Raw genomic sequence first — 27146 nt, forward strand, 5'->3', positions numbered from 1 at the left:
AACCTCATTCCCTTTTTTCCTCCTTTGTCCCCACACATGCACGCCGTGGCTTCCCTAGAGCAGCTCTGGTAGACCCATAGTTCCTGCTCCTAGGAGACAGCTACACAATGTAAACCTGCACAGACGTGAAAACCTTTACCAAGGTCAAAGGTCAAAGGTTTCACGGTGTGAGCTCCTTGGTACAATGATGAGGTTCTGTTACACGCTAAGTAAACAAAATACCAAAGAGGTCTTATTTTTTTGCTACATGGAGTAATTATTAATCAAAGGGAGACAAAGAAATTCTTTCTATAGTAAGGGTGACAGGGTGGGGAGTGTGGGGGGAGTGTTGAGGGTGGGTGGGGAAGTGGAGATAGGGAAGCTTCAGAAAAAGAGAAAAAAAATGGGGTCTAAGTAGAGGAAAGCTTATATTCCTCATGAAAATCAAAAGCTGTGGCTGTCAAATTTTTGTGTTAGTAGTACCATTGTGAAAACATATTTTACTGCGTTGTGCGTGCCTCACGCCCGCGTGCACACAGATGTATAAAGGAAATCAACTAAAAATAAAATGTTGCATAGCTAGCTATAAGCGCAGGACGTGTGTGTGTATGTGTGTGTGGCCGCGAGCAGCCGGATCCGGGCGGAGCGCACCCTCAGGCCGCGTCGCCCCGGCCGCACCAGCCTGCCTGACCGCGCGGAGGAGGAGGGCGGGCGCGGTGCCACCGGGGCGGGAAGGTCGCTGGCGAGGGCTCCGGGCTGCAGCTCCGGCGGCGGTGGCGGCGGCTAGGGACACGGCGCGGGATGCACGCGCAGGACTGTCAGGCGGCCGCGCCGCCCGCGCCGCCCGGGCCCCCTGTCTGCGACTGCGTGGCCGCCTGGTGGGACATGGTCGAGCGCAACCTGCGGTGAGTTCGCGCCAGGTCCACCCGTGGCAGGGCCCCGACGGCTCGGGCTGCTACGGGATGGGGCAGCGGGCGAGAACGGGGACGAGGCGGTAACCCGCTGTGCCGACCCGAGCCGGAGGACACACCCGGTGACTCCGGGGGGACTTTGGCGGCCCGCTGCGAACTCTAGGACTCTGGTTGCCTTTGGTATCCTCAGCCTCAATCCCAACCTGGACCAGCGAGACCCTCGAGACTCTCGGATTTGGTATTTCAGGAAGTTATAACTTTGGGGGGCGTCCGAAATACAGCTGCCAGAGAGACGGTTGGATTTCTATACCAATCTCTATTATCTGACCATTTTGCTCACATACGGGATGGATCTGAATGACACTAGTAATAGTGACAATAGTAATATATGTTGTAATCTTCGATGATGTCCTCTTAGGTCAAGAGCCTATCTATCTGTGTAGGTGGAAAAGAATCAGAAAATCCCTGCCTAGCTCCCTGAGTGTGAACTCCCTGGCATGCATTTAAAGAACACACCTCCACTATGCTAAAGATGTGTATAGTATGTTGAAACCATAACTTGGCATTCCCTGTGCCAAGTTCTTACATTGTTTAAATCTGAAAAGTCTGTATATCAGTGGGTGTTTTTGGTTTTGGTTTGTTTTCTTCCTCACATGGATCCTCGTTGTAAACAGTAACCTTAAATTACCCGAATCCACCAGCAACATGTTGGCAGTCTTGTTTGCCCTGAAGCCAGGTATTGGTTGGAGATCCTGGACCCAGGACAAATGGGTATTTCATTTAGTTTTGTTGGTGTGGAAAGATATTGGCGTTTTTGTTTCTCTCTTTCTAGTCCTTTTGTTTAATTTGTGCTGATTATAAAACATCCAAAAATTGGGGCCGGGTGCAGGGGCTCATGCCTGAAAAATCCCAGCACTTTGGGAGGCCGAGGCAGACGAATCACGAAGTAAGGAGATGGAGACTGTCCTGGCTAACAAGGTGAAACCCCATCTCTACTAAAAATACAAAATGCTAGCCGGCCATGGTGGCAAGTGCCTGTAGTCCCAGCTACTCGGGAGGCTAAGGCAGGAGAATCACTCAAACCTGGGAGGCAGAGGTTGCAGTGAGCCAAGATGGCGCCACTGCACTCAAACTTGGGTGATGGAGAAAGACTCCATTTAAAAAAAAAATTAAAAAATCACATCTAGACACAGGAGACCTCACTCTGGAGTGCCCAGAGTGATATGACAAACAGGGATCTTCCTTCCTTCCTTCCTTCCTTCCTTCCTCCCTCCCTCCCTCCCTCTCGCCTTTCTTTCTTTCTTTTTCTTTTGACAGGATCTCACTCTGTTGCCCAGGCTGGAGTGCAGTGGTACAATCTCGGTTCATTCCCAGGGCTCAAGCGATCCTCCCACCTCAGTCTCAAAAGCTGGGACTACAGACACCTGCCAACACACTGGGCTAATTTTTAAATTTTGCATAGATATGGGTTTTCACTATATTGCCCAGGCTGGTCTCAAACTCCTGGAACTCACAGGTTCCACCTGCCTTGGCACCCCAAAGTGTTGGGATTACAGGTGTGAGCCACTGCACCTGGCCTCTTTTCTCTTCGACTTATTTTTATTCTTGGCAGCTCTGTAGGGGCTCAGTCATTGCCTTCCAGCTCTGTGTTGGATCTGAACACCCGGCAGAATGTCCTGATGGCACTTGTCAAGCTGCACATCAACAGGACTTCTCTCCCAGATATGGTGATTCTGGGAACGTTGCCATCTAATGCCTCTCACTTTCATGATCTCCGTGGAATTGACGGCTGATTATTTAACATTTATTTGACAGTAAAGGGCATTTATTAGGCAGAGAATTGAAGTTTCACTTCACTTGCAGAGAACAACCCACTTTGTTGATAATGGAGTGGGAGATGGGGAGTTGGGGACCATCTATTACTTGCATTACTAATTAGTGAAAAAAGTCTCAAGAGACACTTCCTGAAATAATAAAATACTAGTGCATGTCTTCATCTGAGCAGAAGATTATTGGTCTAATGTAAGATGTGCTGAGGCTGAGGCCTAGACCCACTTCCACCATCCCAAGTCCTCTTTGATTCTTGGAGCCGGGCTCATTCAGATGAGCAAACCTTCATGGAGGGCTTGCCATGCCCCTGGCCCTGATTATGGCTCTCGAACTGATGGGATGTGTTGTGAGACCCAAGAAGAACATTTCGTCATATGATTTTTTTTCAGTGGCTATTTTTTAATGCCTTAGGGATCTAGTTATTTATTTTGCAATTTTAAAAAATCAAATCCAGTTGCTGCTTAAGGTGTATGGGCCCAGGAGAGTAAGTCTCCACCTTACAACTGGTTTTCTTTAAATTAGAAAAATGAAAAGCATACTCCAGAAGGAAGCTGGGGGAAACCAAAGCTTTATTTTCCTCCTCATTTCCCTCTATTTCCTCCCAAGTCATTACGGTCCTAGATAGTGCTCAGAAAATGTCCATGAGTAGGCTGGTAAATGCATTCATTCTTCCCACAGCGTTGGTTCTTTATTATCTATTGGGCACTATTCTAGTCTTGGCCATACAGCAGTAAATAAAACGGACACAAGCCCTTGCTCTGTGGAGCTCACAGGGATTCATTTGGAATAGTAAGTAAAAAAAGAAAGAAAGCCCTTCCTCTTTTCCCCAAAGCTACCAATAAATGTTGCTTCCTTCCCGCTTTCAAAAGAAATGCACTTTCTTTCCATTTTCAAACTATGCATCGATACATATGTACTGAGCTCAGCCCTGGGCTAGACAGAATGAAATGTAAAGGAAGTGTTCTATGCCATGTTGTTCTTGTCTTCTGTGGCCTGACAGAGTTGGGAAGACAGGGCTTATAATGTGAAAGCCATCAGCGAACAATTCAAGGCCAGCCCAGGCCCCGTTATTATTTGTGGGAGAGGAGGCAAGAGATGAAAGGTCATCATGGAACAATCTCTCCAGAGACTTTGACAAAAAAGAGCTACTTCTATGGGTGTGAAAGGTTGAGAGGGTGCCTCCTGGTGCTTGGTGACCACACGTGTCAGCTGAATGAATTGGCACATAGGTTGAAAGTACATGCCTTACAATTTGGAATAATAAATGTAGTTAGATTTGGGCTTCCCGAAGTTGGTTTGCAGAAACTGCTGAGCCTGAGTGATTCACCCTGTAGCAGCTCAGACTCCACCAGCTTTCACTAGTAAGAATCATCCACTTAGGTTTTGAGGCCCCCGTGGGATGCTGTGTGGTTACAGCTGCAGCTGATCAAAGGGCAAATGAAAGAACACCAAAGCACCAAGGTGGCCGTTTGATGTGGCTGTCCGTTAGCTCGGATTGGGTTGAAACTGCATCCTCCGCTCAAATAAGATCTGTTAGCCACTGGTGACTTTTGATCCCCTACTGATCTAGGGGAAGTCAAATTGACAACCCCCAAGTTAAAAGAAGCTGCTTTGCATTATTGATGCTCTGAGGATCTGGTCACTCTGTTCTCTGCCCGCAGCGTATCTCAGAGAAGTGCCTCGAGCTATTTGAGAGAAGGGTTCTGTATAAATTATTACTTAAAAACAGACACACATTTCGCTCTACTGCCTCTGCTTCCCAAGCAGACCTTCAAAACACAACTTAGCGGGAGACTACCCTGCCTACCTTCAAAAGACAGCTTAGCTGGAGACTAACCCGCAGGGTGGCAGTGAGTGCCAGGAGCTTAGGGGGAAGCCAGCAGGAGCCAGAGGCTGGAACGAAGCATAGTTCAGCCTTGTGTTTAGTTCTGTCCATTTAGGCTTCATCTGTGGCTCAAAGTGGCTTCTCTGGTTTTGATTTTTTATCTCTAAAATCAGAACAACAGTGTTCTCTCCTTCCTGCTGCCTTCATGGCGGGGGTGGTGGGGTGCTATTTTAAAGTATTATGAAACATTTTCGTTTCTTTCTTGCTGATTTTATGAGTAGGCAATTGCCCGTGTATGATGTATTTGAAGAGCTAGCCATTAGTCTTAGCCCACATATCTTTTCCACTTCTTGCAGAACTGCTGGAAATTCATCAGAAATTCATTATCTTCTCCCTTCATGCCTCTTCCAAACACATATAAGTGCTCTGATTTTTAAAGTCATTAACACTTTAGGGTTTCTTTTTTTTAAGAGGCCTTTCTTTGATGACTTTGTTATCAGAGGGCTCCTGAGAACACAGGAGCAGCAAGGAGGAAAGGAGAAAGGGCAAGACCCTGAGAGGGCTGAGATGAATCCCTGAGAGCTGAGAGGCGGAAAGGGATCTTAAAGCAAGACTGTCTAAGAGCAGAATTTTGCCAGAGGCCAGCCTGGTTCCTGGGGTTCATTTCTGCTCACCTGGATGTCACCAGGACTATGGGATCAGACAGAGCAGGTTATGTGTGGCTCTGCCATTCATTGGCTTGTGACCTTGGAAAGAGTAGTTAACTTTCCAGACTCATTTGCCAAGCAAAGGTAATGATTATCTTCCAAAAATGCCTCCAGTCTAGCAGAGGAATCAGGGCAGGGGGAAACAATTTATCAAAAATGCTTTCTAGCCTCTCAACCTTATCATTTGGCTACATTAAACTGTCTTAACAATGACCTCTCAAACATGGAAAGGGACTTATTTAATGGATAATGTGGGCAAAAACTGGAATGTTGTGCTGTTGGGCCCCACAGGGTCATGGGGTGTCCCTTATGTTGTGCTGAGGTGCAGGATCTGAGAAGTAAAGAGACAGGGCCCTGAAGAACTGGTGAAGAGCAGCTGGACTCGGGGGGCCATGCAACCTATAAGCGGAGATCAGCGAGAGTCCCAAATGCCCGGAAGCATCTGTATTTATTAGGTACAAGCAGGGAGCAGGGTCGTGAGTGAGGTCATTATCTATAGGCTTAGTAATAGGGCATACATAATCATGTGAGTCACAAGCGAAGGGGCCACCCCATTATGTCACCTGGGCAGAGAGGTGGGCTGTGCGCAGTAGGGGTCTGTGCTGTGCGCAGTAGAGGATCGTGTACAGAAAAGGGGTCCACCCCCATTAGATCACCAAGGCAAGGAGGTGGGCTGTGTGCAACAGGTGTCATGTGCAGCACTTCTTATCTTGGGGCTGGAGACTTCAAAGGATTTCTAATAGAAGGATACTGTAAGCCAATGCAGTGGGAGCTGACAGACTCGTGCACTTCTCTTAAGGTATTTATAGGAGGATGATTTGAGCTAGCACAGAAGTGAGAAAAGACTGACAGGGTGTACAGCCGCCATGACTGGTCACACCAGAGGGGTTCTTCTCCCTCGATTATTTCCAGGATCTCAGGCCTGAGGCCTAATTTCCACAGGAACTGGATGCAAGGTACTCCAACTCCTTTATCAGGAGGAGAGGTCCTTGCTTCAAGCCTGCCATACAGCGTATGCCCTTTCAGGCAGGGTCGCCACCGCCTGGGTCTTTGGTTTTTGTCCTAGTCTGGCTATTTTCCCATGTACTGCTTCTGTTCTGTGACTGCTCTAGGCATTCCTCCTACTACGAACTACTGTATGGTTATATGGAAGGATTCTATAAATCAGCACTAAATGTGTCAGTACAACTCTGACTACAATACCTATATGATTAGATAGAAAGACTATATAGAACTAAGTATGCTAGATATAAGTATTAAGTATGATTATATAGGCTAGATATACGTAAGCAGTAAGTTATACTTTAGGCACTAATTCTATAAACTAATATATGATTATATATAAAGGATTATATAAAGGAAATAGCTGAGTAATAACACTATAAGATATTCTTCAGGCACTAATTATGCCCGGGGTCTGGACAGTTCTTCCTCAGTGCCCATGAGGGGGTGTTACCCACACTGGAAGCAGGAGATGATGACCTTGACCTCCCGCATCCTGATCTCTCTAAGACCCTAACAAGAAAGGCAGCTTGAGACAGAGGTGTCCTAGTGACCCCTTATGGACAAACTGTCACTTGTGTGCTGACAGCTCCTGATAGGGTGGTTTGTGTCACAGGGAACAGTAACGTACGCAAGATGTGTGTGTGCCCATCCCACTCCTTGAGTAGGCTGTAGCCCTGTGCCTCATGGGTCCCTCTCTTCAGGGATCTCATCTCAGAAGTGGGGTCTTCTCACACTGGCTTATTTCTTCCACAATAGAGAGGATCTAAGGATTATTCTCTCCCTGACTGAGACTAACGATAATAAAGCTAACACATATAATGCAGAATTGTGATATAATCAAAAACTGCGGTGACTGTTAAACTGTCTTAATTCTGTTTACTGGTGACATTGGGGTCCATCCTCAGCCTTCTATGGGGCTATAGTAAGGGACCAAACCTGGCTGTGGTGCAAACATTGTCCCTTCTCCTGTCCCTGTCATGCCCTGACTTTTTAAGCTACTGGTTGGGGCCCTGCCTTATTGCTCTCCTTACCTGGTTTCCCCTTAGTGCCAGTCTTGACCTGCCCTGTAGATAATTCCACGTCATTGTGCAAAAGATTTTGCTTAAATGCCAAGTCACCTGGAATTCCCAGTGTTAGTCTCTGAAATTTGGGAGCAGGTCACCTGAGATCAGGAGTTCGAGACCAACCTGGTCAATATGGTGAAACCCTGTCTCTACTAAAAATACAAAAATTAGCTGGGCGTGGTGGTGTGTGCCTGTAGTCCCAGCTACTTGGGAGGCAGGAGAATTGCTTGAACCTGGGAGGCAGAGGTTGCAATGAGCTGAGATTGCGCCATAGCACTCCAGCCTGGTCAACGAGAACAAAACTCCTTTTCAAAAAAAAAAAAAAAAAAGAAGAGAAAGAAAAAAAGAAAAATACAAACCAAGACAAAAGGATTAATTTTGAAAACCTCGTGTGTTTCCTAATATCTTGCAGATCTTTTCCTCACTCCTGTTCAACGCTTGGAAGAAAAATTGCTGCTCTGTATGACAGCTTTACTAGTAAATCCTTAAAAGAACACATTTTCCCTCCTCTGATAGACATGCTAATTTATTTTAATTTTTGTAAGTATGGACCTTCCATAAATTTGCCTACATGACTTTTCCTAAATAAAGACCTCACTGCCCTTAAGGTTGGGATGTAATGAACAGACATGTCTGCTGTAAAATTGTGGCTAGACTGAAATGGTCTGAAACTTATTTAATATTGACTTTGAAGTCTAGCAGGAATCCTTGCAAACTGCTGGGAGTAAAGAGAGATGCATGGGCTTGTGGGTGGGGTTTCAATTCCAGAGCTGACTGCAAATTAATTAGTTGTTAATATGGAGACCTAACTCCTTACTGTATTCTCTGCCTTTCTTCTTATCTGCATCCCTTAAAGATGGGAGAGAGAGAGAGAGAAAAACAGAGAGAGAGAATGGTACTGATGTAAGGAATCTTTTTATCCTGTTTTTTTTTTTTCCCTCTACTCAACTATGTGTTCATCAATGTAACACAGTCCTTCTAGTTCTTACCTGCTTGCCTCCTGGTGTGTGTGAAATCTGGGTTTCTTGCCTTTTGGCTGATGATTAGGTTTCACTGAATTAGCAGAATACTTTTCTTTTAGGCTTTTTTACCTTCTTAGGGGAATGATCTCCTCTGCTTTTAGCTGGAGACGAGGATAGGGATGGGGTAACTCTGTTTCTCTATTATGAGCTACCACACTGATGCTATTTTAAAATCCAGCTTTTAGGTTTTGGTTTTCTGCCCCTCTTCTGGAGGCTAGTCCTAGTTGATAAAATAAAATACTCTGCTAGGAGTTTAGTGCAGTAGCTTGCAACTTAGAAGCCTGTTAACCCATGTGGGCTAATTCTTTTCTTTGATTGTGATTAAAAGGCATGGGGTTTGATTTTTGGAGTTGATAATGATTTTTACTTTCCAGTCAAAGCCCCATTTCTTGTGGATTTAAAGAAACCAGAGTTAAAGATTCCTCACACAGTGAACTTCTACCTGACAGTTGAACCTGGGGTGATGCTAGGGATCTGGTGAGTGCATGGATGGGACACTGGGTTGCTTGATGGGGCAGGTTTTCCTGTTAGAAGGGTACAGAGGAGCAGTGCTTTGTTACCTGCCCATGGAGAGGTGGGTGCTCCTGGAGGTACCTGGAGGCTGATTCACACAGTATCCTCTTCTGTTGATTTGCTGGATTTTGCTTTCTAAGAATTTTGCTTTGGAATACAGACGCTTAGATGTTGCCCTTAGCTTCTGACCTCACCTACCCCTTCTGCCGTATTCCACACCACCCTTGCCTTCATGCCCTCAACTCCAGACACACTGCCCTCCCAGGACATGCTCTGTCCTCAGGCTTCCTTCTATTTTTCAGCTCTCTGCTTTCTCTCTTCTAACTGCCTACTCATCTACTGAATCTCACTTGAGTTGGTAGTTTTCAGGAACGCCTTTCCTCACTGCCCATTTTAGTTATGTGCTGTCGTGGCCACCTGGGCTTGTTCCTTTTGACAATTACCACTGTTATGAAATAAATGTTACTGTGGGCTAGGCACGGTGGCTCACGCCTGTAATTCCAACACTTTGGGAGGCCCAGGCAGGCAGATCATGAGGTCAGGAGTTCGAGACCAGCCTAACCAACATGGTGAAACTGTCACTACTAAAAATATAAAAACTAGCTGGATACAGTGGTCCGTGCCTGTAGTCCCAGCTACTCAGGAGGCTGAGGCAGGATAATCACTTGAACCTGGGAGGCGGAGGTTGCAGTGAGCTAAGATCGTGCCATTGCACTTCAGTCTGGGCAATAGAGTGAGACTCTGTCTCAAAAAAAGAAAAAAAAAGGTCGGGGGGATTGCCTCTGTGCATGGGGACATGGGGTAGGACGGTAGTAGTTCTCATTATAGGACACTTTGTGGTATTAGATTTTTATTTTTACCATGTGCATATATTACTCAGATAAAGAATTAAAATATATGTGTATATATATCATAAGGAGAGTTTCAGCCTTTGGCAAGGATGGAGAATTCCTCTCTCTACATTTGTTTAAAACTCCCTTGCTCTTCAGGCACACAGTCCCCAGCTGCCGGGGGGAAGATGCCAAGGGTAAGGACCGTGGCTGGTATGAAGCAGCCCTTCGCGATGGGAACCCAATTATTGTTTATCTTCATGGCAGTGCAGAACACAGGTCAGTGGCTCTGCTTACATTTTTTTTCTTTTAAGAGATTGAGAGCATTTCAGCCCCATGGGGGAATGAAGAAGGACAGAGCTCTGTTTTTAACTCTGTAGGCATGCCTTCACATATTTCTTTTCCTTTGTTGAAATCTGAGGGTGTTCTGGCAATAAGCTTCACTTAAAAAGATTATTCTATATGTAGAATAATGTGGATCCCTAACTGAGAAGGAGAAAAGAATAAATCTTCCAAAACTTGGATGTTGATTTCAAAGAAAGGGATGATTCCTTTGCTCCGTAAGAGTGTCTGGAATGATGGGTTGAACCCATGAATGACAGGAAAGGGAATAGGCATGCATCATGGGGAAGGAAGAGCCATTTCCACATCAGTGACTTTTCAGAACACTGCAGAAGAGTCCCTTGTTCAGCTTTAATGTTACTAACCGAAAATATGACTCCTTACAGAGGTCACATGGAATTCTGACCACAGGTACTGGGGACCTTCTGACTAATTCTAATCTAGAATATTTAGGCATCAGCCCATTCTCTGTAGTCCCAAACTCGCTTTGTAACAAAGAACATCTCCCAGGAGCCTGGCTCTCCTTTGATGTGCTGTCAGAGCCTTTCTGGGCCTGTATAATTATATTGGGTGATGATCATCAGCTGTGACTGTGCCCCTTCAGCTTGGGGCAGGGGCGATGTGCCTGGGAAACCCACAGATCTCCTCCATCTTAGGAGGAGCACCTGCCTGTGACTCCCTTCCTCCCTGTCTTTTTCTGGCAGGTGATGGCTTTCTCAAGACTTGCCTTTGCTCAAGGGGCTTTCTTGATGTGTCCATTTTAGAGCCACATTTACTGCAATTTCCTGTGAAACCCAGCATTTTCAACACAGTTTAACTTTGTATTGATTGTGTAAACTTGGGCATGATGTTACAATATACTTATTTAAAGGACCATGTGGACCACACAGTGTGTCTGTCTTTCTGTGTAAATCTGCAAGTGGCTCAATGATCCCAGATTTCCTGGCTCTGGGGTTAGATATAGCTTACTTTTGCTGTCTGTCCAGAAGGGTCAGCTTTCTATCCGCAGTCCTGAGCTTCAAGTAATGAGTACCAGACAGTACTCTCCTCAAATAGGAGATTACAGGGAACCTGTGGAGGCATCAAAAACAGTGGCTCTAGACTTGAGATCCATGGAAGCCTCAGAGGGCCCATGAACTCCTCTCCACAACTGTACATAAAATTTGAAGTATGGATACATTTTTTTTCTTTGGAAATGAGTCCATAGCCTTAACTAGATTGTTCAGTTGGCTATATGTCAAAAGGCTCCATGATATTTAAGTTTAAGAAACTTGACTCTGAGACAAAATTCAAATAAATGGCTTTTAAGAGTTCTCTGCCTTTTGATGAGTAGTTTCCAGGGCTTGAGGGGTGAGGGAGAAAAGAATAGGCAGAGCACAGAGGACTTCCAGGGTGGTGGAAATCTTCTGGACGCTACGACAATGGTGAATACATGTTGTTCTACATCTGTCAAAACCCATAGAATATACGCCACCAAGAGTAAACCCTAATGTAAACTAGGCAACTTGGATGGTAATAATGTATCCATGTGGGTTAATGATTGTAACAAATGTACCATTGTGGTGCTTGGGATGTTGATAGAGAGAGAAGGTTGTCTGTGAGGACAGGGGCTATGTGGGAACTCTGTATTTTGTGCTCAGTTTTGCTGTGAACCTAAAAGTCTTTTAAAAAATAAATTTTATTAATTTCTAAAAAAAGGAAACATTAAATAGACCATCATGCTTCTTCCTGAAAATACAGGTCCAATCTTATTCTGACAAATATTACAGCAGAAGTCTCCGTCACAATAAAGACTACAACTACTAACTTCTTAATCACAAACTTAAAATAACATCTACAAAAAAATTAAATTTGAAAATTCTGGAAAGGACCTTGTCTTTCATCATAATAAAATTGAATTTGTGGCTGCATTAGCATTGTGACATAATAAAAAAATTCTCTGTCTTGTGAATTATCTCTGATGCTCTTGTATTAGTGTGGTTAATAGGAAGTAGACTATTTTGGGGAAGAAATGGTTTTGGTGCCTCTGGGACTGTGAGCCTCTCTCCTTCACTTTGTCTTGCACTTAACAGCAGAGTGGACAGGATTTAGGCAAGTCTTAGTTTAATACAGCTTGATGACATCATCCCTGGTTCTGAAAGTCACTTTCTGGAGCCTCTTTTCCTTTAGCTTCTAAGAGTATTATTAGAAATAAGTTTCATCGTGTAGAAGCAAAAAAAGGTGGATTATCAGCAGTTCATCAAATGCTTATATTGAGAAGCTATACAAAGATCTGGGCATCCAGCCCTCACTGAGAGGAACACCGGCCCAGTGGGGAGCCATCGATCACTCACCCTGACACATCTGAGCGGGCTCTGACACCGAAAAGCATTTCCTTCTTCTAGTTATTTATTCCTCCAACCTGAAAGAGAAAGGCATGAGGTCAGACACTAGGAGCACAAGAGTGATTTTTATTGAATCTGTCATCATCATTCCTAATTCTTGGTTTTTTTTAAACCTTCACAGGGCAGCTTCTCACAGACTCAGGCTGGTAAAGGTATGTCTGAAGACACTGCAAAGCACCTGTTTCATAAGTCCTCATCCATCCTGTTTGAGAGTCATATTTTCCTCAGGCCCTCAGTGTGGTTGTCTTTTGAGAGGTGTCCAGGGTAGTGGTCAGGGTGGGTTGTGGTGTCTGGGGCTCAAACTCCCACCAGTGGACTGCTGCTGCTGCACTGACCTTAGAGAATCAAAAGCGAAGTGAGTTTCTCTGTCCCCAGATACCTTCATGAACTTACCAACTGCATTGCCAAATGGAGGTAAAGATGTTTTTATTTGCTTTCTCTGAGGACTAGGGAATGGGTTGAGAGGGCTTCTTTTTTTTTTTTTTTTTTTTAGACTTGGTCCCCAGGCTGGAGTGCAGTGGTGCAATCTTTGCTCACTGCAACCTCCAAAGGCTCAAGTGATTCTCCTGCCTCAGCCTCCCAAGTAGCTGGGATTACAGGAGCCCGCCACTTCGCCCGACTAATTTTGTATTTTTTAGTAGAGACAGGGTTTTACCATGTTGGCCAGGCTGATCTCGAACTTGTGACCTCAGGTATTCCACCGGCCTCGGCCTCTCAAAGTGCTGGGATTACAGGCAAGAGCCACCTCACCTGGCTGACATTTTTATTTGCTTTCTCTGAGGGCTGGGGTATGGGTTTGAGACAGTATTATTATTATTATTATTATCTGAGACAGAGTCGCGCCCTGTTGCCCAGCTGGAGTGCAATGGCGTGATCTCGGCTCACTGCAACCTCCACCTCCCAGGTTCAAGTGATTCTCCTGCCTCAGCCTCCCAAGTAACTGGGACTACAGGCATCTGCCACCATGCCAGGCTAATTTTTTGTATCTTTAATACACTTGGGTTTTCACCATGTTGGCCAGGCTGGTCTCGAATGCCTGAACTCGTGACCCACCCACCTCAGCCTCCCAAATTGCTGGGATTACAGGCGTGAGCCACTGCACCTGGCCGAGAGAGTATTATTAAGGTGCAAAATGATCACTTCTTTTAAAAGAAGCCACCTTTTTTGTTTCTAGTGGTTATAGGTTAAAGACACAGAATATCTGCTTGTAAAAGTCTGAGTGCAGTGGCTCATGCCTGTAATGTGAATGCTTTGGGAGGCTGAGACCAGGGTCTCAATGTAATGAGACCCTGTCTCTACAAAAAAATTTAAAAATTAGCTGGATATGGTGGTACATGCCTGCAGTTCCAGCTACTCAGGACTGAGGCAAGAGGATTGTTTGAGCCTGGGAGTTTGAGGCAGCAATGAGCTCGGATTGTGCCACCACACTGCAACCTGAACGACAGGGAAGACCCTGACTTGAAAAGAAAAAAAAAGTCTTTGAAACCCTGGCTTCAGCCCCATGTAAGGCTTTGTGGAGTAGCATGTGGCCACACTTGCTCTCGTCACTCCCTGCTGCATGACTCTGGTTTGCTGGGACAGCCCCTGTATTTCCAGGTGTGCAGAAGATGGCAGGGTTTCCACTTAGCCCTGTCTGCCTCAGAAATGGTTGAGCAAGCTGCCTTTTTGTCCTCTTCCACCCTCTGCTTAGGTAATCTCTGCTGCAGCTGGCTGGCTGTTGACCACGGGGACTTGGTCTCTCCCCCACCTGCTGGCTCCCACCTCATAGTTCTTTCCTGATCAAACAATATTACTGCTCTAGAATCCTTGCAGTACCAGTATCTCCAGTGCTTTCTTCATCCTCCCTCCCCTGTGCAGACAGGAAGCTCCTCTACTGTCCCCTCCCCTCGTCCCTTCATCACTGCCTTCTCAGAGCCAATGCCTGTGGAGTGGTGGCCGGGCGAGTGGGGTTGGGGAGTGGGGTAGCTGTGTGTAGTGTTGCCCGGGAGGACCATGTTTATTCATTTTTAGGTTTGCTTTTCCCTCTGCACCCTGCCCTTTGCATTCCCCATGTGAAACAGGGAAGCTGATGTCCATGAGACTGTGCGTGCTTTTCCCCTCCCACTCAGAGCTGTCTCAATGTTCCCAGAAAGAAGAGCTGTAGGTGTGAAGTGCAGCCAGGTGATCCTTGTGGTAGTTAGGATGGGTGGGGAAGGAGAGCATCTGGTATGGCAGGGCTTTGCCCCCAGGCAGACTGTGGGCGTCAAGTGTCAAGTGCTGCTGTCATAATCACCCAACAGGACCAAACTTCCTTAGCCCTTCATTTCCTCCTCTGTATAGGTGATTTCTTTTAAAAAATAAATTTTCATTATTAAATTTTCATTCATTCATGTATTCATCACTGCAACAGACTAGTACAGCTATTTTCATTGATTTGCATTCCCACCTAGTTTTAATTTCTCCTTATAAAAAGCTTTTGTTACTATGATTGTATCTCTATGTAATTTTATGTTGTGCTTTTTTACTTAACACTATTTTACAGACATTCTTCCATATTCTCAGTCATCATAATTAACCAGTTTAAAGCTGTATCATTCTTCATTGTATTTATAAGCAATTGTCTACTTAACTGTTCCACTGCTGTAGGATATAAGATTTTTTTTTCTCCCTGCATTTGTTTTAAATAGTATTGTTTCAGAAAACTATAAGCATCTAGATTTTTCTTCTTTCACGTCTTTTTTTTCCTAGAGATGAATTTATAGGAATAGGATTTTTTTTTTTTTTTTTTTTTTTTTTGAGACAGAGTCTTGCTCTGTCACCAGGCAGCAGGCTGGAGTGCAGTGGTGGTATCTCGGCTCACTGCAACCTCCCCTCCCGGGTTCAAGCAATTCTCCTGACTTAGCCTCCCGAGTAGCTGGGACTACAGGCATGCGCCACCACGCCCAGCTAATTTTTGTATTTTTTAGTAGAGACGGGGTTTTACCATGTTGGCCAGGATAGTCTCAATCTCTTGACTTTGTGATCCGCCCGCCTTGGCCTCCCAAAGTGCTGGGATTACAGGTGTGAGCCACTGTGCTCGGCCGTTGCTGTTGTTCTTGGGTTGTATTGCTAGGCAGTCCTTCAACACATGCTGCAACTCACATGGATACTCCCATTTTCCTGGATGCTTAGCCGCCATGTGTCTTGGCTAAATTTTTTTGGGGGAATGTAACAGATTTTTTTTTTTTTTTTTTTTTTTTTTTTTTGCTGGGGCATGTTGTCCAGGCAATGTAACAGATATTTAAAAGTTATATTTAGTTCCTCATTATTAGTCCCATTTGTATTTACAAGTTCCTAATGAGGTTTTGCCACCTGGGTCTAAAATGCAGTGGGAGAAGCACAGTATTTGGACAGAGACAGACCCAGGAGTGAATCTTAGTTCTAGTTCTAGCTAGTTGGGCAATCTTAAATAAGTTACTTAAACTCTGCAAGGCTCAGTTTATCTGTAGAATGGGGCTAATATCTACTGTACAGTACAGTTGTGAGGATTAAATAAAGTTTGAGAAGTGTCTGTACAGTAAAATTCTGTCCTTTTTAATCTCTCATTTTCTTTATCTATCATTGTATTTTTTTCTGAGACAGAGTCTCTGTCGCCCAGGCTGGACTGCAGTGGTGTGATCTTGGTTTCTTACTGCAATCTTGGCCTCCTAGGTTCAAGTGATTCTCCTGCCTCAGCCTCCTGAGTAGCTAGGATTACAGGCACTTGTAATCCTACATGAAATACAACAATCATTGTATTTCATTTCATGTAAAATTATGTTTTCATAGTCTTTCTTTACCTACTAGAAGCTTGGCAGGGGTCTCATATATTAGAGTGATCTCCCTATTATTGATTGAAATTAACTCTTTATTCATATTTAATATAAATAGCTCCCCCTTTTTGATTGCCTCTACAACGTGCTCAGAGTTCTTATTCTCAAGAAATTTTTTTAAAAAGACATTCATAGACCTAAAGGTGACTATTATTGTTTCTCATTTTTCAGAATAATATTTACATATGTAAATGTTAAATAACTTGGCCAAGGTCACATAGCAGGCAAGTGCCAGAGCCAGCGTGACACCCCGGCTATGTGACCCTGCCTAGCCTCCTGCTTTCCATCTCTCCCATTGAGCCTTGACTTCGCAAGTTGGAAGTCAAACACCAGAGTTCAAAAGTACATCTTTCCCCAGCTATTAAACGAGTGTGTATGCTTTGAACATACAGATACCTAGAGCATCCTAACTTTAGAGAGTTTCTGACAGAGCAACAAACTTTCTTTTTAATATTCATTTAATATAAAATAATAGCTATTTTTCTAGGTTCTACAGTTAAAAATAAATACTAATGAACAAGTTTAAATTAACTTTGAAATAGCCCTCCTTGCGATGTGATATGAATGGCTATAGGGAGGAGAAGTCTTTTCTGTTTACCTCTTCTAATTAAAGTGATAACAGCTCCTTTGTTACCTAGGTGCTGAGTGATGGTGGCTTTCATGTCTTGTCTGTTGACTACAGAGGTATGTGTTAAGGACGGCGTACAAAGATTTTTCAACAAGCAGAGGACCTCTGATGACCCCTTATTTTGAAGGCAGTGACACTGTGTTTGCCTTTTCTTGCTACCAGGATTCGGGGACTCGACGGGTAAGCCCACAGAGGAGGGTCTGACTGTGGATGCTATTTGTGTCTATGAGTGGACCAAGGCAAGAAGTGGCATCACTCCCGTGTGTCTCTGGGGCCACTCCCTGGGTACAGGGTAAGTGAGATCTGCAGATGTGTCTGTAGGCAGGTCTTTGAAGCTTTAGTGCCCTATCAAAGGCAGCAGCCAGTAGCGGAAGGAGCACTGACCCAGGAGACAGGGACTCTTTGCTGATCGCTTTCACACTCCAGAAGACTTTGTCATCTTAGTATGCTGTCTGTAAAACAACAGAGGGTCCCTTCAGCTCTATGGTTATCTTTTACATTGAAGTCCAAGTCTTTCTGAGGGTTTTAAAGAAAAGGATCCTTGGCCCAGCGGGGTGGCTCCCACTTGTAATTCTAGCCCTTTGGGAGGCTGAGGTGGGTTGATCACTTGAGGCCAGGAGTTCAAGACCAGCCTGGCCAACATGGCAAAACCCCGTCTCTACTAAAAATACCAAAAATTAGCTGGGCTTGGTGGCGCATGCCTGTAACCCCAGCTACTCAGGAAGCTGAGGCAGGAGAATCACTTGAGCTCAGGGAGGCAGAGGTTGCATTGAGCTGAGATTGTGCCACTGCACTCCAGCCTGGGTAACAGAGAGAGACTCTGTCTCAAACAACAAAACAACAACAAAAGAACAAAAGAAAGAGAGAAAAGGAGCTTTAATTTAGGGCCTGTGGAATCCTCTGAAACAGTGTGCAAATGTTGTGTCTTTATGCATTTTTCTAACCAGAGAGCCCAGAGCTTTTATCAGATGCTCATACTAGAAGTTGTGTTTTATACTGTTAAGTTATTGCTTAACATATGTACTAATTTTCATTGCTTTACAGGGTTGCAACGAATGCTGCAAAAGTGTTAGAAGAAAAAGGTAATATATTATGCTTAGGTGGTATAATTTCCCATCTCTTGGCTTGAGATGGGAAAGTAAAAACAGTCAAGAAACTATGAACATACCAGACACCTAAAGCATCCCCACTTTGGATGGTTTCCGGCAGTGCAACAGGCTTTCTTTTTTATCTCCATTTAATATAAAATAATAGCTGTTTTTTAGGTTCGGCAGTTAAAAATAAATACCTTTGAAATAATCTTCTTTGTAATACAATACTAATTTAAATTACAGGATAAAAAATGCTGCATTATTAAATGATATGCAGAACTGGCTTTCTGCAGCCCTTCTTAGTAATATTTATGTCAGTGTTTCTCAAAGTGATCTGAGAACTGTTTGTATCAGAATCTTCGATCCTAGCTGATTTGAAGAATTAGAACTTCTGTGAACAAGTTCATTTTTCAAAAAACAAAATTAGAATTTACTCCATGTATAGAGATGCTATATAAATGCAAATATTCATTACCCTAATGCCATACAATTAAAAAATTCCAAAGTCAATTATCTGCTTATGTGTGTGCGTGTGTTTTGCTCATCTTTGTATTGTGAGTTATTTTTGATTACGGGCTACACATAGTTTATGGAAAACCATAAACATTATTTGAGACTTGAAGTGATATTATCTTCTTCCAGCTATAATTTACTCTTCTCCTGAAAGGCAATTATGGTAGGGACTGATTACTTTACTTCAATAGAGATTGAGCTGATCTGAAGCTGGCCTTCAGTCGTTATGGTGGCTGGCGTATTCCCGGTTCCTATTACTCCTAGAGTGTAGTTCTTTGAGGGCACAAGCGAAAGCCTGAGAAATGTAGTAGGGTCCTCTTTCTTGTGAGATCCTGAACTCTAATTTCGGTCGTTTGGATTTTGTGGGATGCTGAAAGTTTTGTCTCATTTCTGATCCTCTCAGCCACCACTATTGCTTTCAACAGCGTTGAGGGAAAAGGCAGCTCAAACTCTCTGGACTTCTTTCTTTTGGTATCGCTTCTGTAATTTCTCACTGACCAGTAACCCTCATATCCATTCAAACATATATGTATATGTACTGTGACCCACCACACCTTTTCCAATTGTTCTCAGAGGGAGTGTTGAGCTAAACAACCTAGTCAATCTCTGACACATTCTTAGCAATGTGCTGCAGAACACGGTCTTCCTGTAGTACTTCGCTTTCTTAAGTTATCCAAGCCATGAAGAGCTGGTTGTGTTCTTAGAAGAAGGTAGTGGTTTTCAACTATCATCATGTACACAGAAATCTCTTGGAAAGGTAGAAGCATGTTAAAATGAACATTCTCGGCCCCCACCCTGGGGAATCTGACTCATAAACATGAGGTGGGGTCCAGGAATTTGCATTATTAATAACCTTCACAATTAATTTTGATGCAGGTAGTTCAAGTACAAGATCTTGAAGACCCCTTATCTAGGAAAGATGGTATTGAATAGGGGGGTTACTGATTTCTTTCTTTCCTTCTTTAATTTTCAAGGATGCCCAGTTGATGCTATTGTCTTGGAAGCTCCATTTACCAACATGTGGGTTGCAAGTATCAATTATCCCTTGTTAAAGGTGAGACTCTGGTTCATCTTCACAAGGTACCAAAGTAGGCTATTTTGATACAGTGTAGGCTATTTCTACACATGTATGTTTATTAACTGTCTTCCTTTTCTTAAGTAGTTTTATATGTTTTGCAGTTATTCTAATCTGAGACAGTTTATTAACCAGTTACCATAAAAGGGAACCTATGGCTTTTGGATTTGATATTCTGTTTATTTTCTTCTAATGATACCTCTTTTATAATTTTATGGTAGATAGAGTTGCCTTAAGTTTATTATTTTTATTTTCTTTTTAAAAATGAAAACAAACATTTTATACATCATTTTTGAGCCCTATGAATGTCAGCCATATATCTTTTGTACCTTTATCATAAGAAAGTTTCTAGAGAATTTAAGGAAGCTGCCAAATACTTTTACACAGTATCCCAAATAAAGAAGACAAACTTTCTAAGAAAATTAAGTACAAAGAATTGTGTCACAAGATGCAGTTTAAAAATATCTATTGTGTAGACTATCCTAACTTTATAATCTTATTCTACGCCTAATGTTCAATTATTTATAGTTGTACATTCATATAAATGTTAGCAAATGAGAGGTGGGGAGGGAGAGAGAGATATATATAGAGAGAGAGTGAGCACCTTAGAGGGATACATGGCCTCAATTTTAAAATTATTCTAAATTGTTGTTTCATACTGTAAGATATCTTGGAGTAATCTATCCATTTCAGGAATCTTTTGTTCCATAAACCATTATAGATAGAATTCCATCATAGATGGAATTTCTGGAACTTCTATTTTCAGGAAAAAGTAGCTCACCACTTCCTAGGACAGCCAGTTCATATAATCACATACTCCTGAAAATGGCTTTACTATCTAAGCTTCAACTAAATATAGAAATCCCCTCTACAATGTAAAATACTGAATGCTGGTAATTTAAGATATGATAAATCAGACATTTTCAATTGGTTCTAGAAATTGAATATTCATTTTAATATAATATAACCATTAATTGCATATCTATCATATTACTCTAAGTCATTACTAATAAATTCATTCAATTGTAGGAATGTAACGTAAGTCAAATGCAATCTTTTTATTTAGTTTGTTTTTAAAAAAATGTGTTAATGTTGAAATTTAGCAAAATAAGAAAAATACATGATTTAATGAGCAATTATAAACTGAACACCCATGTAACTATCACCTATGTCAAGAAATTAGCATCACCCACACTCCAGAAGTCTGTATGTTACTTCCCAATCCAGTAAGCCTTATTTTAGATATAATCCTTGGCCCTTAGATGTAATTCTTAGATTAATTTTATGGTAATCATATCTATGCATTTCTTTATAGTGTTACCACCTGTATATGCATCTCTAAGCAATATTGTTTTGTCTGTGAACTTTATATAAAAGCAAAATTATATGCGATATTTTTTCACCCAACATTATATTTCTGGGATTTTATTCATGTTGTATAGAGTATAGCTGTAGGTTAGTTATTTTCATTGCTATATACTATTCCATTTTATGTACATACCATAATTTATTGATCTATTTTGTGTTATTACATTTGTATTACTTTCAGTTTAGGGAAATTAATAATATTGTTGTTATGAATGTTCTTGAACCCGTATTCTGTAAACATGTACAAGAATTTCACTGGGTATGTATACCCTTGGAATGGAATTGTGGAGTAATAAGGTATCCATATGGCCAGCTTTAATAATTACAATGCAAGTTTTCCTAAATGACTCTACCACTTTACTCTCTCACCAATTGTGTATGAGAGCTCCAGTTGCTTAAAATCTTTGCCCTCATATTGATATATCAATATGGTTTTAATTTGCATTTCCCTGATAACCAGCGAGGTTGGGTAACTTTTAACATGTTTATTAGCCATTTGGATATCATCTCTTGTGAGATACTTCTTGTTCATGTCTTTTGCCCATTTTTCAGGTAGATTGTATTACTTTTTTTTTTTTTTTTTTTTGAGACAGAATCTTGCTCTGTCACCAGGCTGGAATGCAGTGGTGCAATCTTGACTTACTGCAACCTCCATCTCCCAGGTTCAAGTGATTATCCTGCCTCAGCTTCCTGAGTAGCTGGGACTACAGATGTGCACTACCATGCCCAGCTAATTTTTGTATCTTTAGTAGAGACAGGGTTTCACCATGTTGGCCAGGATGGTTGCAGTCTCTTGACTTTGAGATTCACCCGCCTCAGCCTCCCAAAGCACTGGGATTACAAGCATGAGCCACCACGCCCAGCCTGTATGACTTTTTATTTGTTGATGCTGGATATGAGTCATTAGAAAATTATTTGTATTGCAAATATATTCTATGATTTTGTTTTGACTTTTCACTTTTTTTTTTTTTGAGACAGAGTCTTGCTCTGTCGCCAGTCTGGAGTGTAGTGGCATGATCTCGGCTCACTGCATCCTCCACCACCTGGGTTCAAGTGATTCCCCTGCCTCAGCCTCCCGAGTAGCTGGGACTACAGGCATGCACCACCACACCCAGCTAATTTTTTGTATTTTAGTAGAGACGGGGTTTCACCATGATGGCCAGGATGGTCTCAATCTCCTGACCTCGTGATCCACCCACCACGGCATTCAAGACCAGTCTTAGACAAACAGTGAAACTAGAGAAAAATAAAAAAAATTAGCAAGGTGTGGTGGTAATGCCTATAGTCCCAGCTACTATGGAGGCTGAGGTGGGAGGATCGCTTGAGCCCAGGAGTTCGAGGGCTGCAGTGAGTCAGGATTAAGCCACGGCACTCATTCCAGTGTAGGCAACAGAGTGAGACTCCGTCTCAAAATAAACAAACAAATAATATCTGAAATTCAGTCATGCTAAGATGAAAATGACAGATCATAACAAAGTGTACACCACGAATATTTGCATAATCAACTCATTTTGTCTTTAGCAAATATTTATCGAGTGTCTATTAAATACCAAGAACTTTTCTAGTTTCTGAGGATACCACGGGGAATAATAAGAAGAAAGTTGCAGTCCATTTGCCTGTGAAGTTCATATTGTTGATGGAGAAACATATAGAAGATAAATACATAATAATAAAAAAAAATCCAGTAGTGAGAAGTGCTGCGAAAGCACTAAAATAATGTGATGGAGAATGACCGGGCGGTGTGGGCAAGGTTTGATAGCTGGTTATGGAAAACAGCTCTGAAGAAATAGCATCTGAGCTGAGACCTGCCTGAGATAAAGCCAACTGATGGGAAAATCTAAAAATCTCAGGCTGGGATAAAAGCAAAGACAAGGGCCTTGAGGTGGGATCGGCCTGACATGTTCCAGAGGCAGAGAAGGGGCTCAGTGATAGGAGATGAGGCTGGAGAGGGAGGCAGGCAGCTGCCAGATTCCACAGGGCCTCGGAGGCCCAGGTGACATGTTTGGGTTTAATCCAATTGCCTTTGGAGGGTGTTGAACAAGAGTGCTATGATCTGATTTGCACATTAAAGCAATCATTCTGGCTTTCCTGTGGGAACTGGATTATGGAAGCGTGAGGAGGAAAGAGGGAGCCACTTGGGACTGCAGCTTGGTATAAGCAAGAGATGAAAGGTGGCGTAGGCTAAGTGATAGTGGGGATGGGGAGAAATGAATGGATTTGGGATACATTTTGGAGGTAGGGTTCAAAGTTCGTGAGAAAGGTGCAATATTGCTTGGGGTTTCCATCCTTGACTCCTTATTTTCAGTTGAATGGATGTTTCTAGAGCCTATACACTAACTTACATGTTGACTATGTGAGTCAAAATATTGTAAAAGTAGATTTAGCTAGCATTCTATTTCTTAGGATTTGCTATTAAGCAACAAATTTAGTATGTCTTGAATGAGCGTTGTTGTATCTGGAGTCCTGAGGTCATTGTTAAAACCTAAAATGTCTTTTAAGGCATTGGCATATTAAATCATATTCAAAAGTGTGTAATGTCCAAATTCTCTAAGATTAATTTTCTATGTTTTGCATATTTTCATCAGAATTTTTGACTAATCAGAATATTCTGTCTGCCAACTAAACCAGTTATGTTCACAGTAGAAGCAATTTTTAGGTTTTGCATATCACTGCTTCTATATGGAGAAATAAGAGTTAGTGGTGCCATTTGTATTTTTTTTTTAAAGGAAGTAAAAGCAAAATGTTAACAGTGATCATCTATGATGGCAGGATTATGAGTGCCTTGTTTCTTCTACATTCCTTCCTTTTTTACCAAATTCCTGACGTGCATAACTTTCTATAAGTTTATCATATTTAGAGAGTTACTACTCTCTTTGTTATCCTGGTTCATAATGAAAGACTATATAACAAATGACATAGCTATGGGGCAAATATTAATTTTTTTTTTTTAAATAGATTTACCGGAATATTCCAGGATTTTTACGTACACTTATGGATGCCCTGAGAAAAGACAAAATAGTCTTTCCTAATGATGAAAAGTAAGTAAATGATGAAAAGATGTGCATTATTACTGTATCTAAAGGATTTTAGGGGAAACTATCATGTGACTTACTGGATGGTAACATTAGACATCTGAGTATCATTCTTATTCTTAGAATATTGTTCTGTGGTTCTTAGATGGGCACTAAGATTCAGGTAAAGTACTTATGAATTTTTAGTATTTGCTATTTTCTTCATGTCTAATTCAATGACTTCACCAACTCAGTACTCTCTCTCTGAATTCATAAAGGAAGTAGTATATTTATGGCCTATCAAGACGTTTTAAAGGGCCGGGAGCGACAGTGTGTACCTATAATCCAGCATTTTGGGAGGCTGAGGTGAGAGGATAGCTTGAGCTCAGAAGTTTGGAACCAGCCTGAGCAACACAGGGAGACACCATCTCTACCAAAAAATTTAAAAGTTAGCTAGGCATGGGGGCACTTGCCTGTCATCCCAACTACATGTAGGGCTGAAGTGGGAGGATCACTTGAGCCTGGGAGGTTGAGGTTGCGGTTGCAGGGTTGCAGTCAGTTGTGATTGTGCCATTGCAGTCCAGCCTGGGTGACAGAGTGACATCCTGTTAAAAAAAAAAAAACCTTTTAAAGGTCCTCTAGGGTCTAGCTACCATCCAGCTTACTAACATGACAGCAAATCCAATGACTAGAATTTATCAAGTTAGCCTGTCACACAGTTAGAGAATTTAAGAATGCTTCCAAATAAGCAGTTGTTGTGAATACTTTCTTCTATAGCAACACACTTGAGAAAATCTAACATTCTCAGAGGTGTCAGTGAGTCACTGATACCTACTGATGGATGGGTATCAGAATTTTGGGGGGACAGGGAAACATTGTTTGAGAAAGTAATTGGAGTGGGAGACATGACATTCTTCATGTCATAGCCCTTTTGAATTAACAAACTAGAGGATTGACCAGGAAGCTAATCAGACCTGTTCACTGAGTGTCCATCTTCTACATTTAAGGGGAAAAGTAAACAAATTTCTATAAAGAGGTCTCCGATTCTGTCGTAGTTTTTGTTTTACTGAGATTTTGAGTTTTGTTTTCTTTTCTAGTCTTAATAAAATATTTCAGATGTACAAAATAAGGTGGAATAAAGAAGAATATAAGGTTCTTCTAACATTGTACAAAATCAGTGTTTCGGTGTTTTTTTCTTTTAGTATTTCCAAAAATCACACAGAAGTAAATTAAACAGTCCATTAAATTGCACGAGTAAATGGGAGAGAGGGAAACTTACATGGAGAAAAAAAGCTACTAAGTGAACTTTTTAAATGTATGGCATTGTTATGTCTTGGAAGGAAGGAAAGAAATTTCTTGTAATTTAGACAGACCTCATGTTTTGCTAAAGCTTTAACTTAGAAGAGGAGAAATCGCAATGTATAATTCTTTAACTGAATGTTTTTCTTCTACTTGTCCCTAGTGTTAAATTCCTTTCTTCTCCCCTTCTCATCTTACATGGAGAGGACGACAGGACAGTGCCTTTGGAGTATGGAAAAAAGGTAAACTAAGAGCTCAATGCTGACTGAAACGTACTTTACTTATTTCACCATTTTTTTTTCATTCAGCCAAACTTTGATTAGAGCCTAAAGGAGGGTCTCTGACCTTACAGGAGATTTGCTACACCCCTAAATAGGCTCTACAGGTTTATACAATGAGCATCAGTGTCTTGGCTACTTAGCTCAAAGGAGTGTTTGTGGCAGAGCCTCGCTCCTCATCTGGGTTGCATGGCGCTGCAAGTGTGGGGTATCCCAGGCTGCTGTGGGAACCTCTGTGTCTAAAATAGAAGATGCAGACTTTTTCCTTTTAAACAAACTTCTACTAGAGTGGGTCCATAGCAGTTCCTTGTCATTTTGCAGCGAGGTTCAAGCAGGAAGGGTGAGGTTTTATCAGTATTCTTTATTAGCTGAGCAGCATTCAGATCTTTAGCTGTAGAGACAGCCAGTTGTGGACATGGAGAGTTCTCATGTCTCTAACTTAATGGAACAAACTCCCCATGTTAGCTTTTAGGGTAATTGGACTAGAAAATCCACAGCTTTGAATGGCCAGCCTTTGAGTCTCTGTCTTTCTGTCCCTTGCAGCTCTATGAAATTGCACACAAAGCATACAGGAACAAAGAGAGGGTCAAGATGGTTATCTTTCCTCCTGGCTTCCAACACAACCTGCTTTGTAAAAGCCCCACACTATTAATAGCCGTAAGGTAAGAGCTGCTTTGCTAAATGTATCTTGCCCTTCAAGGCAATTAGGGCTGCTCTGGCTTACTTAGGCTGCAACACGAAAATATATAATATTTTGCTTACTCAGGTAGGGAAAGTGTGTGAGCTGATCCAGGTCCTTTTTCTACAGAGATTTCCTGAGCAAGCAGTGGTCATGAAGTCTTGGAGAAGTGGAAATCTTCAATGAAGACTCGGTCCAAACACCACCTGTGATGTGCATTTTTTAATATAAAATTGTACTGGGCTGGTCAGATGAGCTGAAGCCATTGACGTCCCTGCAAATCACTTGCCATTTTAACAACAGAAAACATACATGTTAGGCAGTATGGAATGTTCTTGTTTAGCTTATAATCTACTTTGTAAAACATGCCGAAACCTCACAATTTGGTAAAATTTAGATCCTATCTAAAAATATGTAGTTATCAAACATCCTAGGGATATTTGTGAATAAGGTAGTTGCTATGGTCCGAATATCTGGGCCTGCTCCCCAGATTATGTTGAAACCTAACCACCAATGTGATGGTTATAGGAGGTGCGGCTGAGCTCTCATGAATGAGATTAGTGCCCTAATAAATTATGACCAAAAGAGCTCTTCACCCCTCCTACCATTTGAAGATACAGTGAGAAGGCTTCATCTATGAACCACAAAGAAGCCTTCATCAGACACTGAATCCAGCCAGTGCCTTGCTCTTGGACTTCCCAGCCCCCACAACTGTGAGAAATAAATTTCTGTTGTTTATAAGCTACCCAGTTTATGCCATTTTGTTTTAGCGGCCCACAGGGACTAAGACATTGGTCTTTGGTTTGGACTCAGATGGCAGTGTAAGAAAGTTGCTCCCAGGTAGTTAAATTTTTTTGTATTTTAGTTCATTTAAATGATATTTAAAAGTTCTAAGCAGTTTTCTAATTTTATGATTCGTTTTGGGGGTAAATCCTAGCAGTAGCAGTAGCATCACTAGATTT

General features: G+C 42.2%; 1 protein-coding gene across 1 annotated transcript; it reads left to right on the forward strand.

Annotated features, from left to right (window-relative positions):
- Nucleotides 1-780: 780 nt before the first annotated feature.
- On the forward strand, nucleotides 781-26929 carry ABHD12B (abhydrolase domain containing 12B). Its single transcript, XM_012451071.3, has 13 exons — nucleotides 781-884; nucleotides 7734-7861; nucleotides 8718-8820; nucleotides 9846-9965; nucleotides 12534-12564; nucleotides 16881-16926; nucleotides 17033-17162; nucleotides 17915-17952; nucleotides 19449-19528; nucleotides 23873-23955; nucleotides 25391-25469; nucleotides 26049-26167; nucleotides 26314-26929. The coding sequence occupies exons 1-13, from the start codon at nucleotides 781-783 to the stop codon at nucleotides 26339-26341; spliced, it is 1089 nt and encodes a 362-aa protein (XP_012306494.2). The 3' UTR covers nucleotides 26342-26929.
- Nucleotides 26930-27146: the final 217 nt, after the last annotated feature.

The sequence above is a fragment of the Aotus nancymaae genome, unplaced genomic scaffold (genome assembly GCF_030222135.1).
Source record: "Aotus nancymaae isolate 86718 unplaced genomic scaffold, 86718_ANA_hifiasm-v0.15.2.pri h1tg000062l, whole genome shotgun sequence".
Taxonomy (NCBI): domain Eukaryota; kingdom Metazoa; phylum Chordata; class Mammalia; order Primates; family Aotidae; genus Aotus; species Aotus nancymaae.

Coding starts and splice junctions, on each gene's coding strand:
- ABHD12B (XM_012451071.3), top strand. CDS start 781: ATGCACGCGCAGGACTGTCAGGCGGCCGCGCCGCCCGCGCCGCCCGGG. Junction 7,862..8,717: donor GCTAATTTATTTTAATTTTT/GTAAGTATGGAC, acceptor TTTACTTTCCAG/TCAAAGCCCCATTTCTTGTG. Junction 25,470..26,048: donor CTTTGGAGTATGGAAAAAAG/GTAAACTAAGAG, acceptor TGTCCCTTGCAG/CTCTATGAAATTGCACACAA.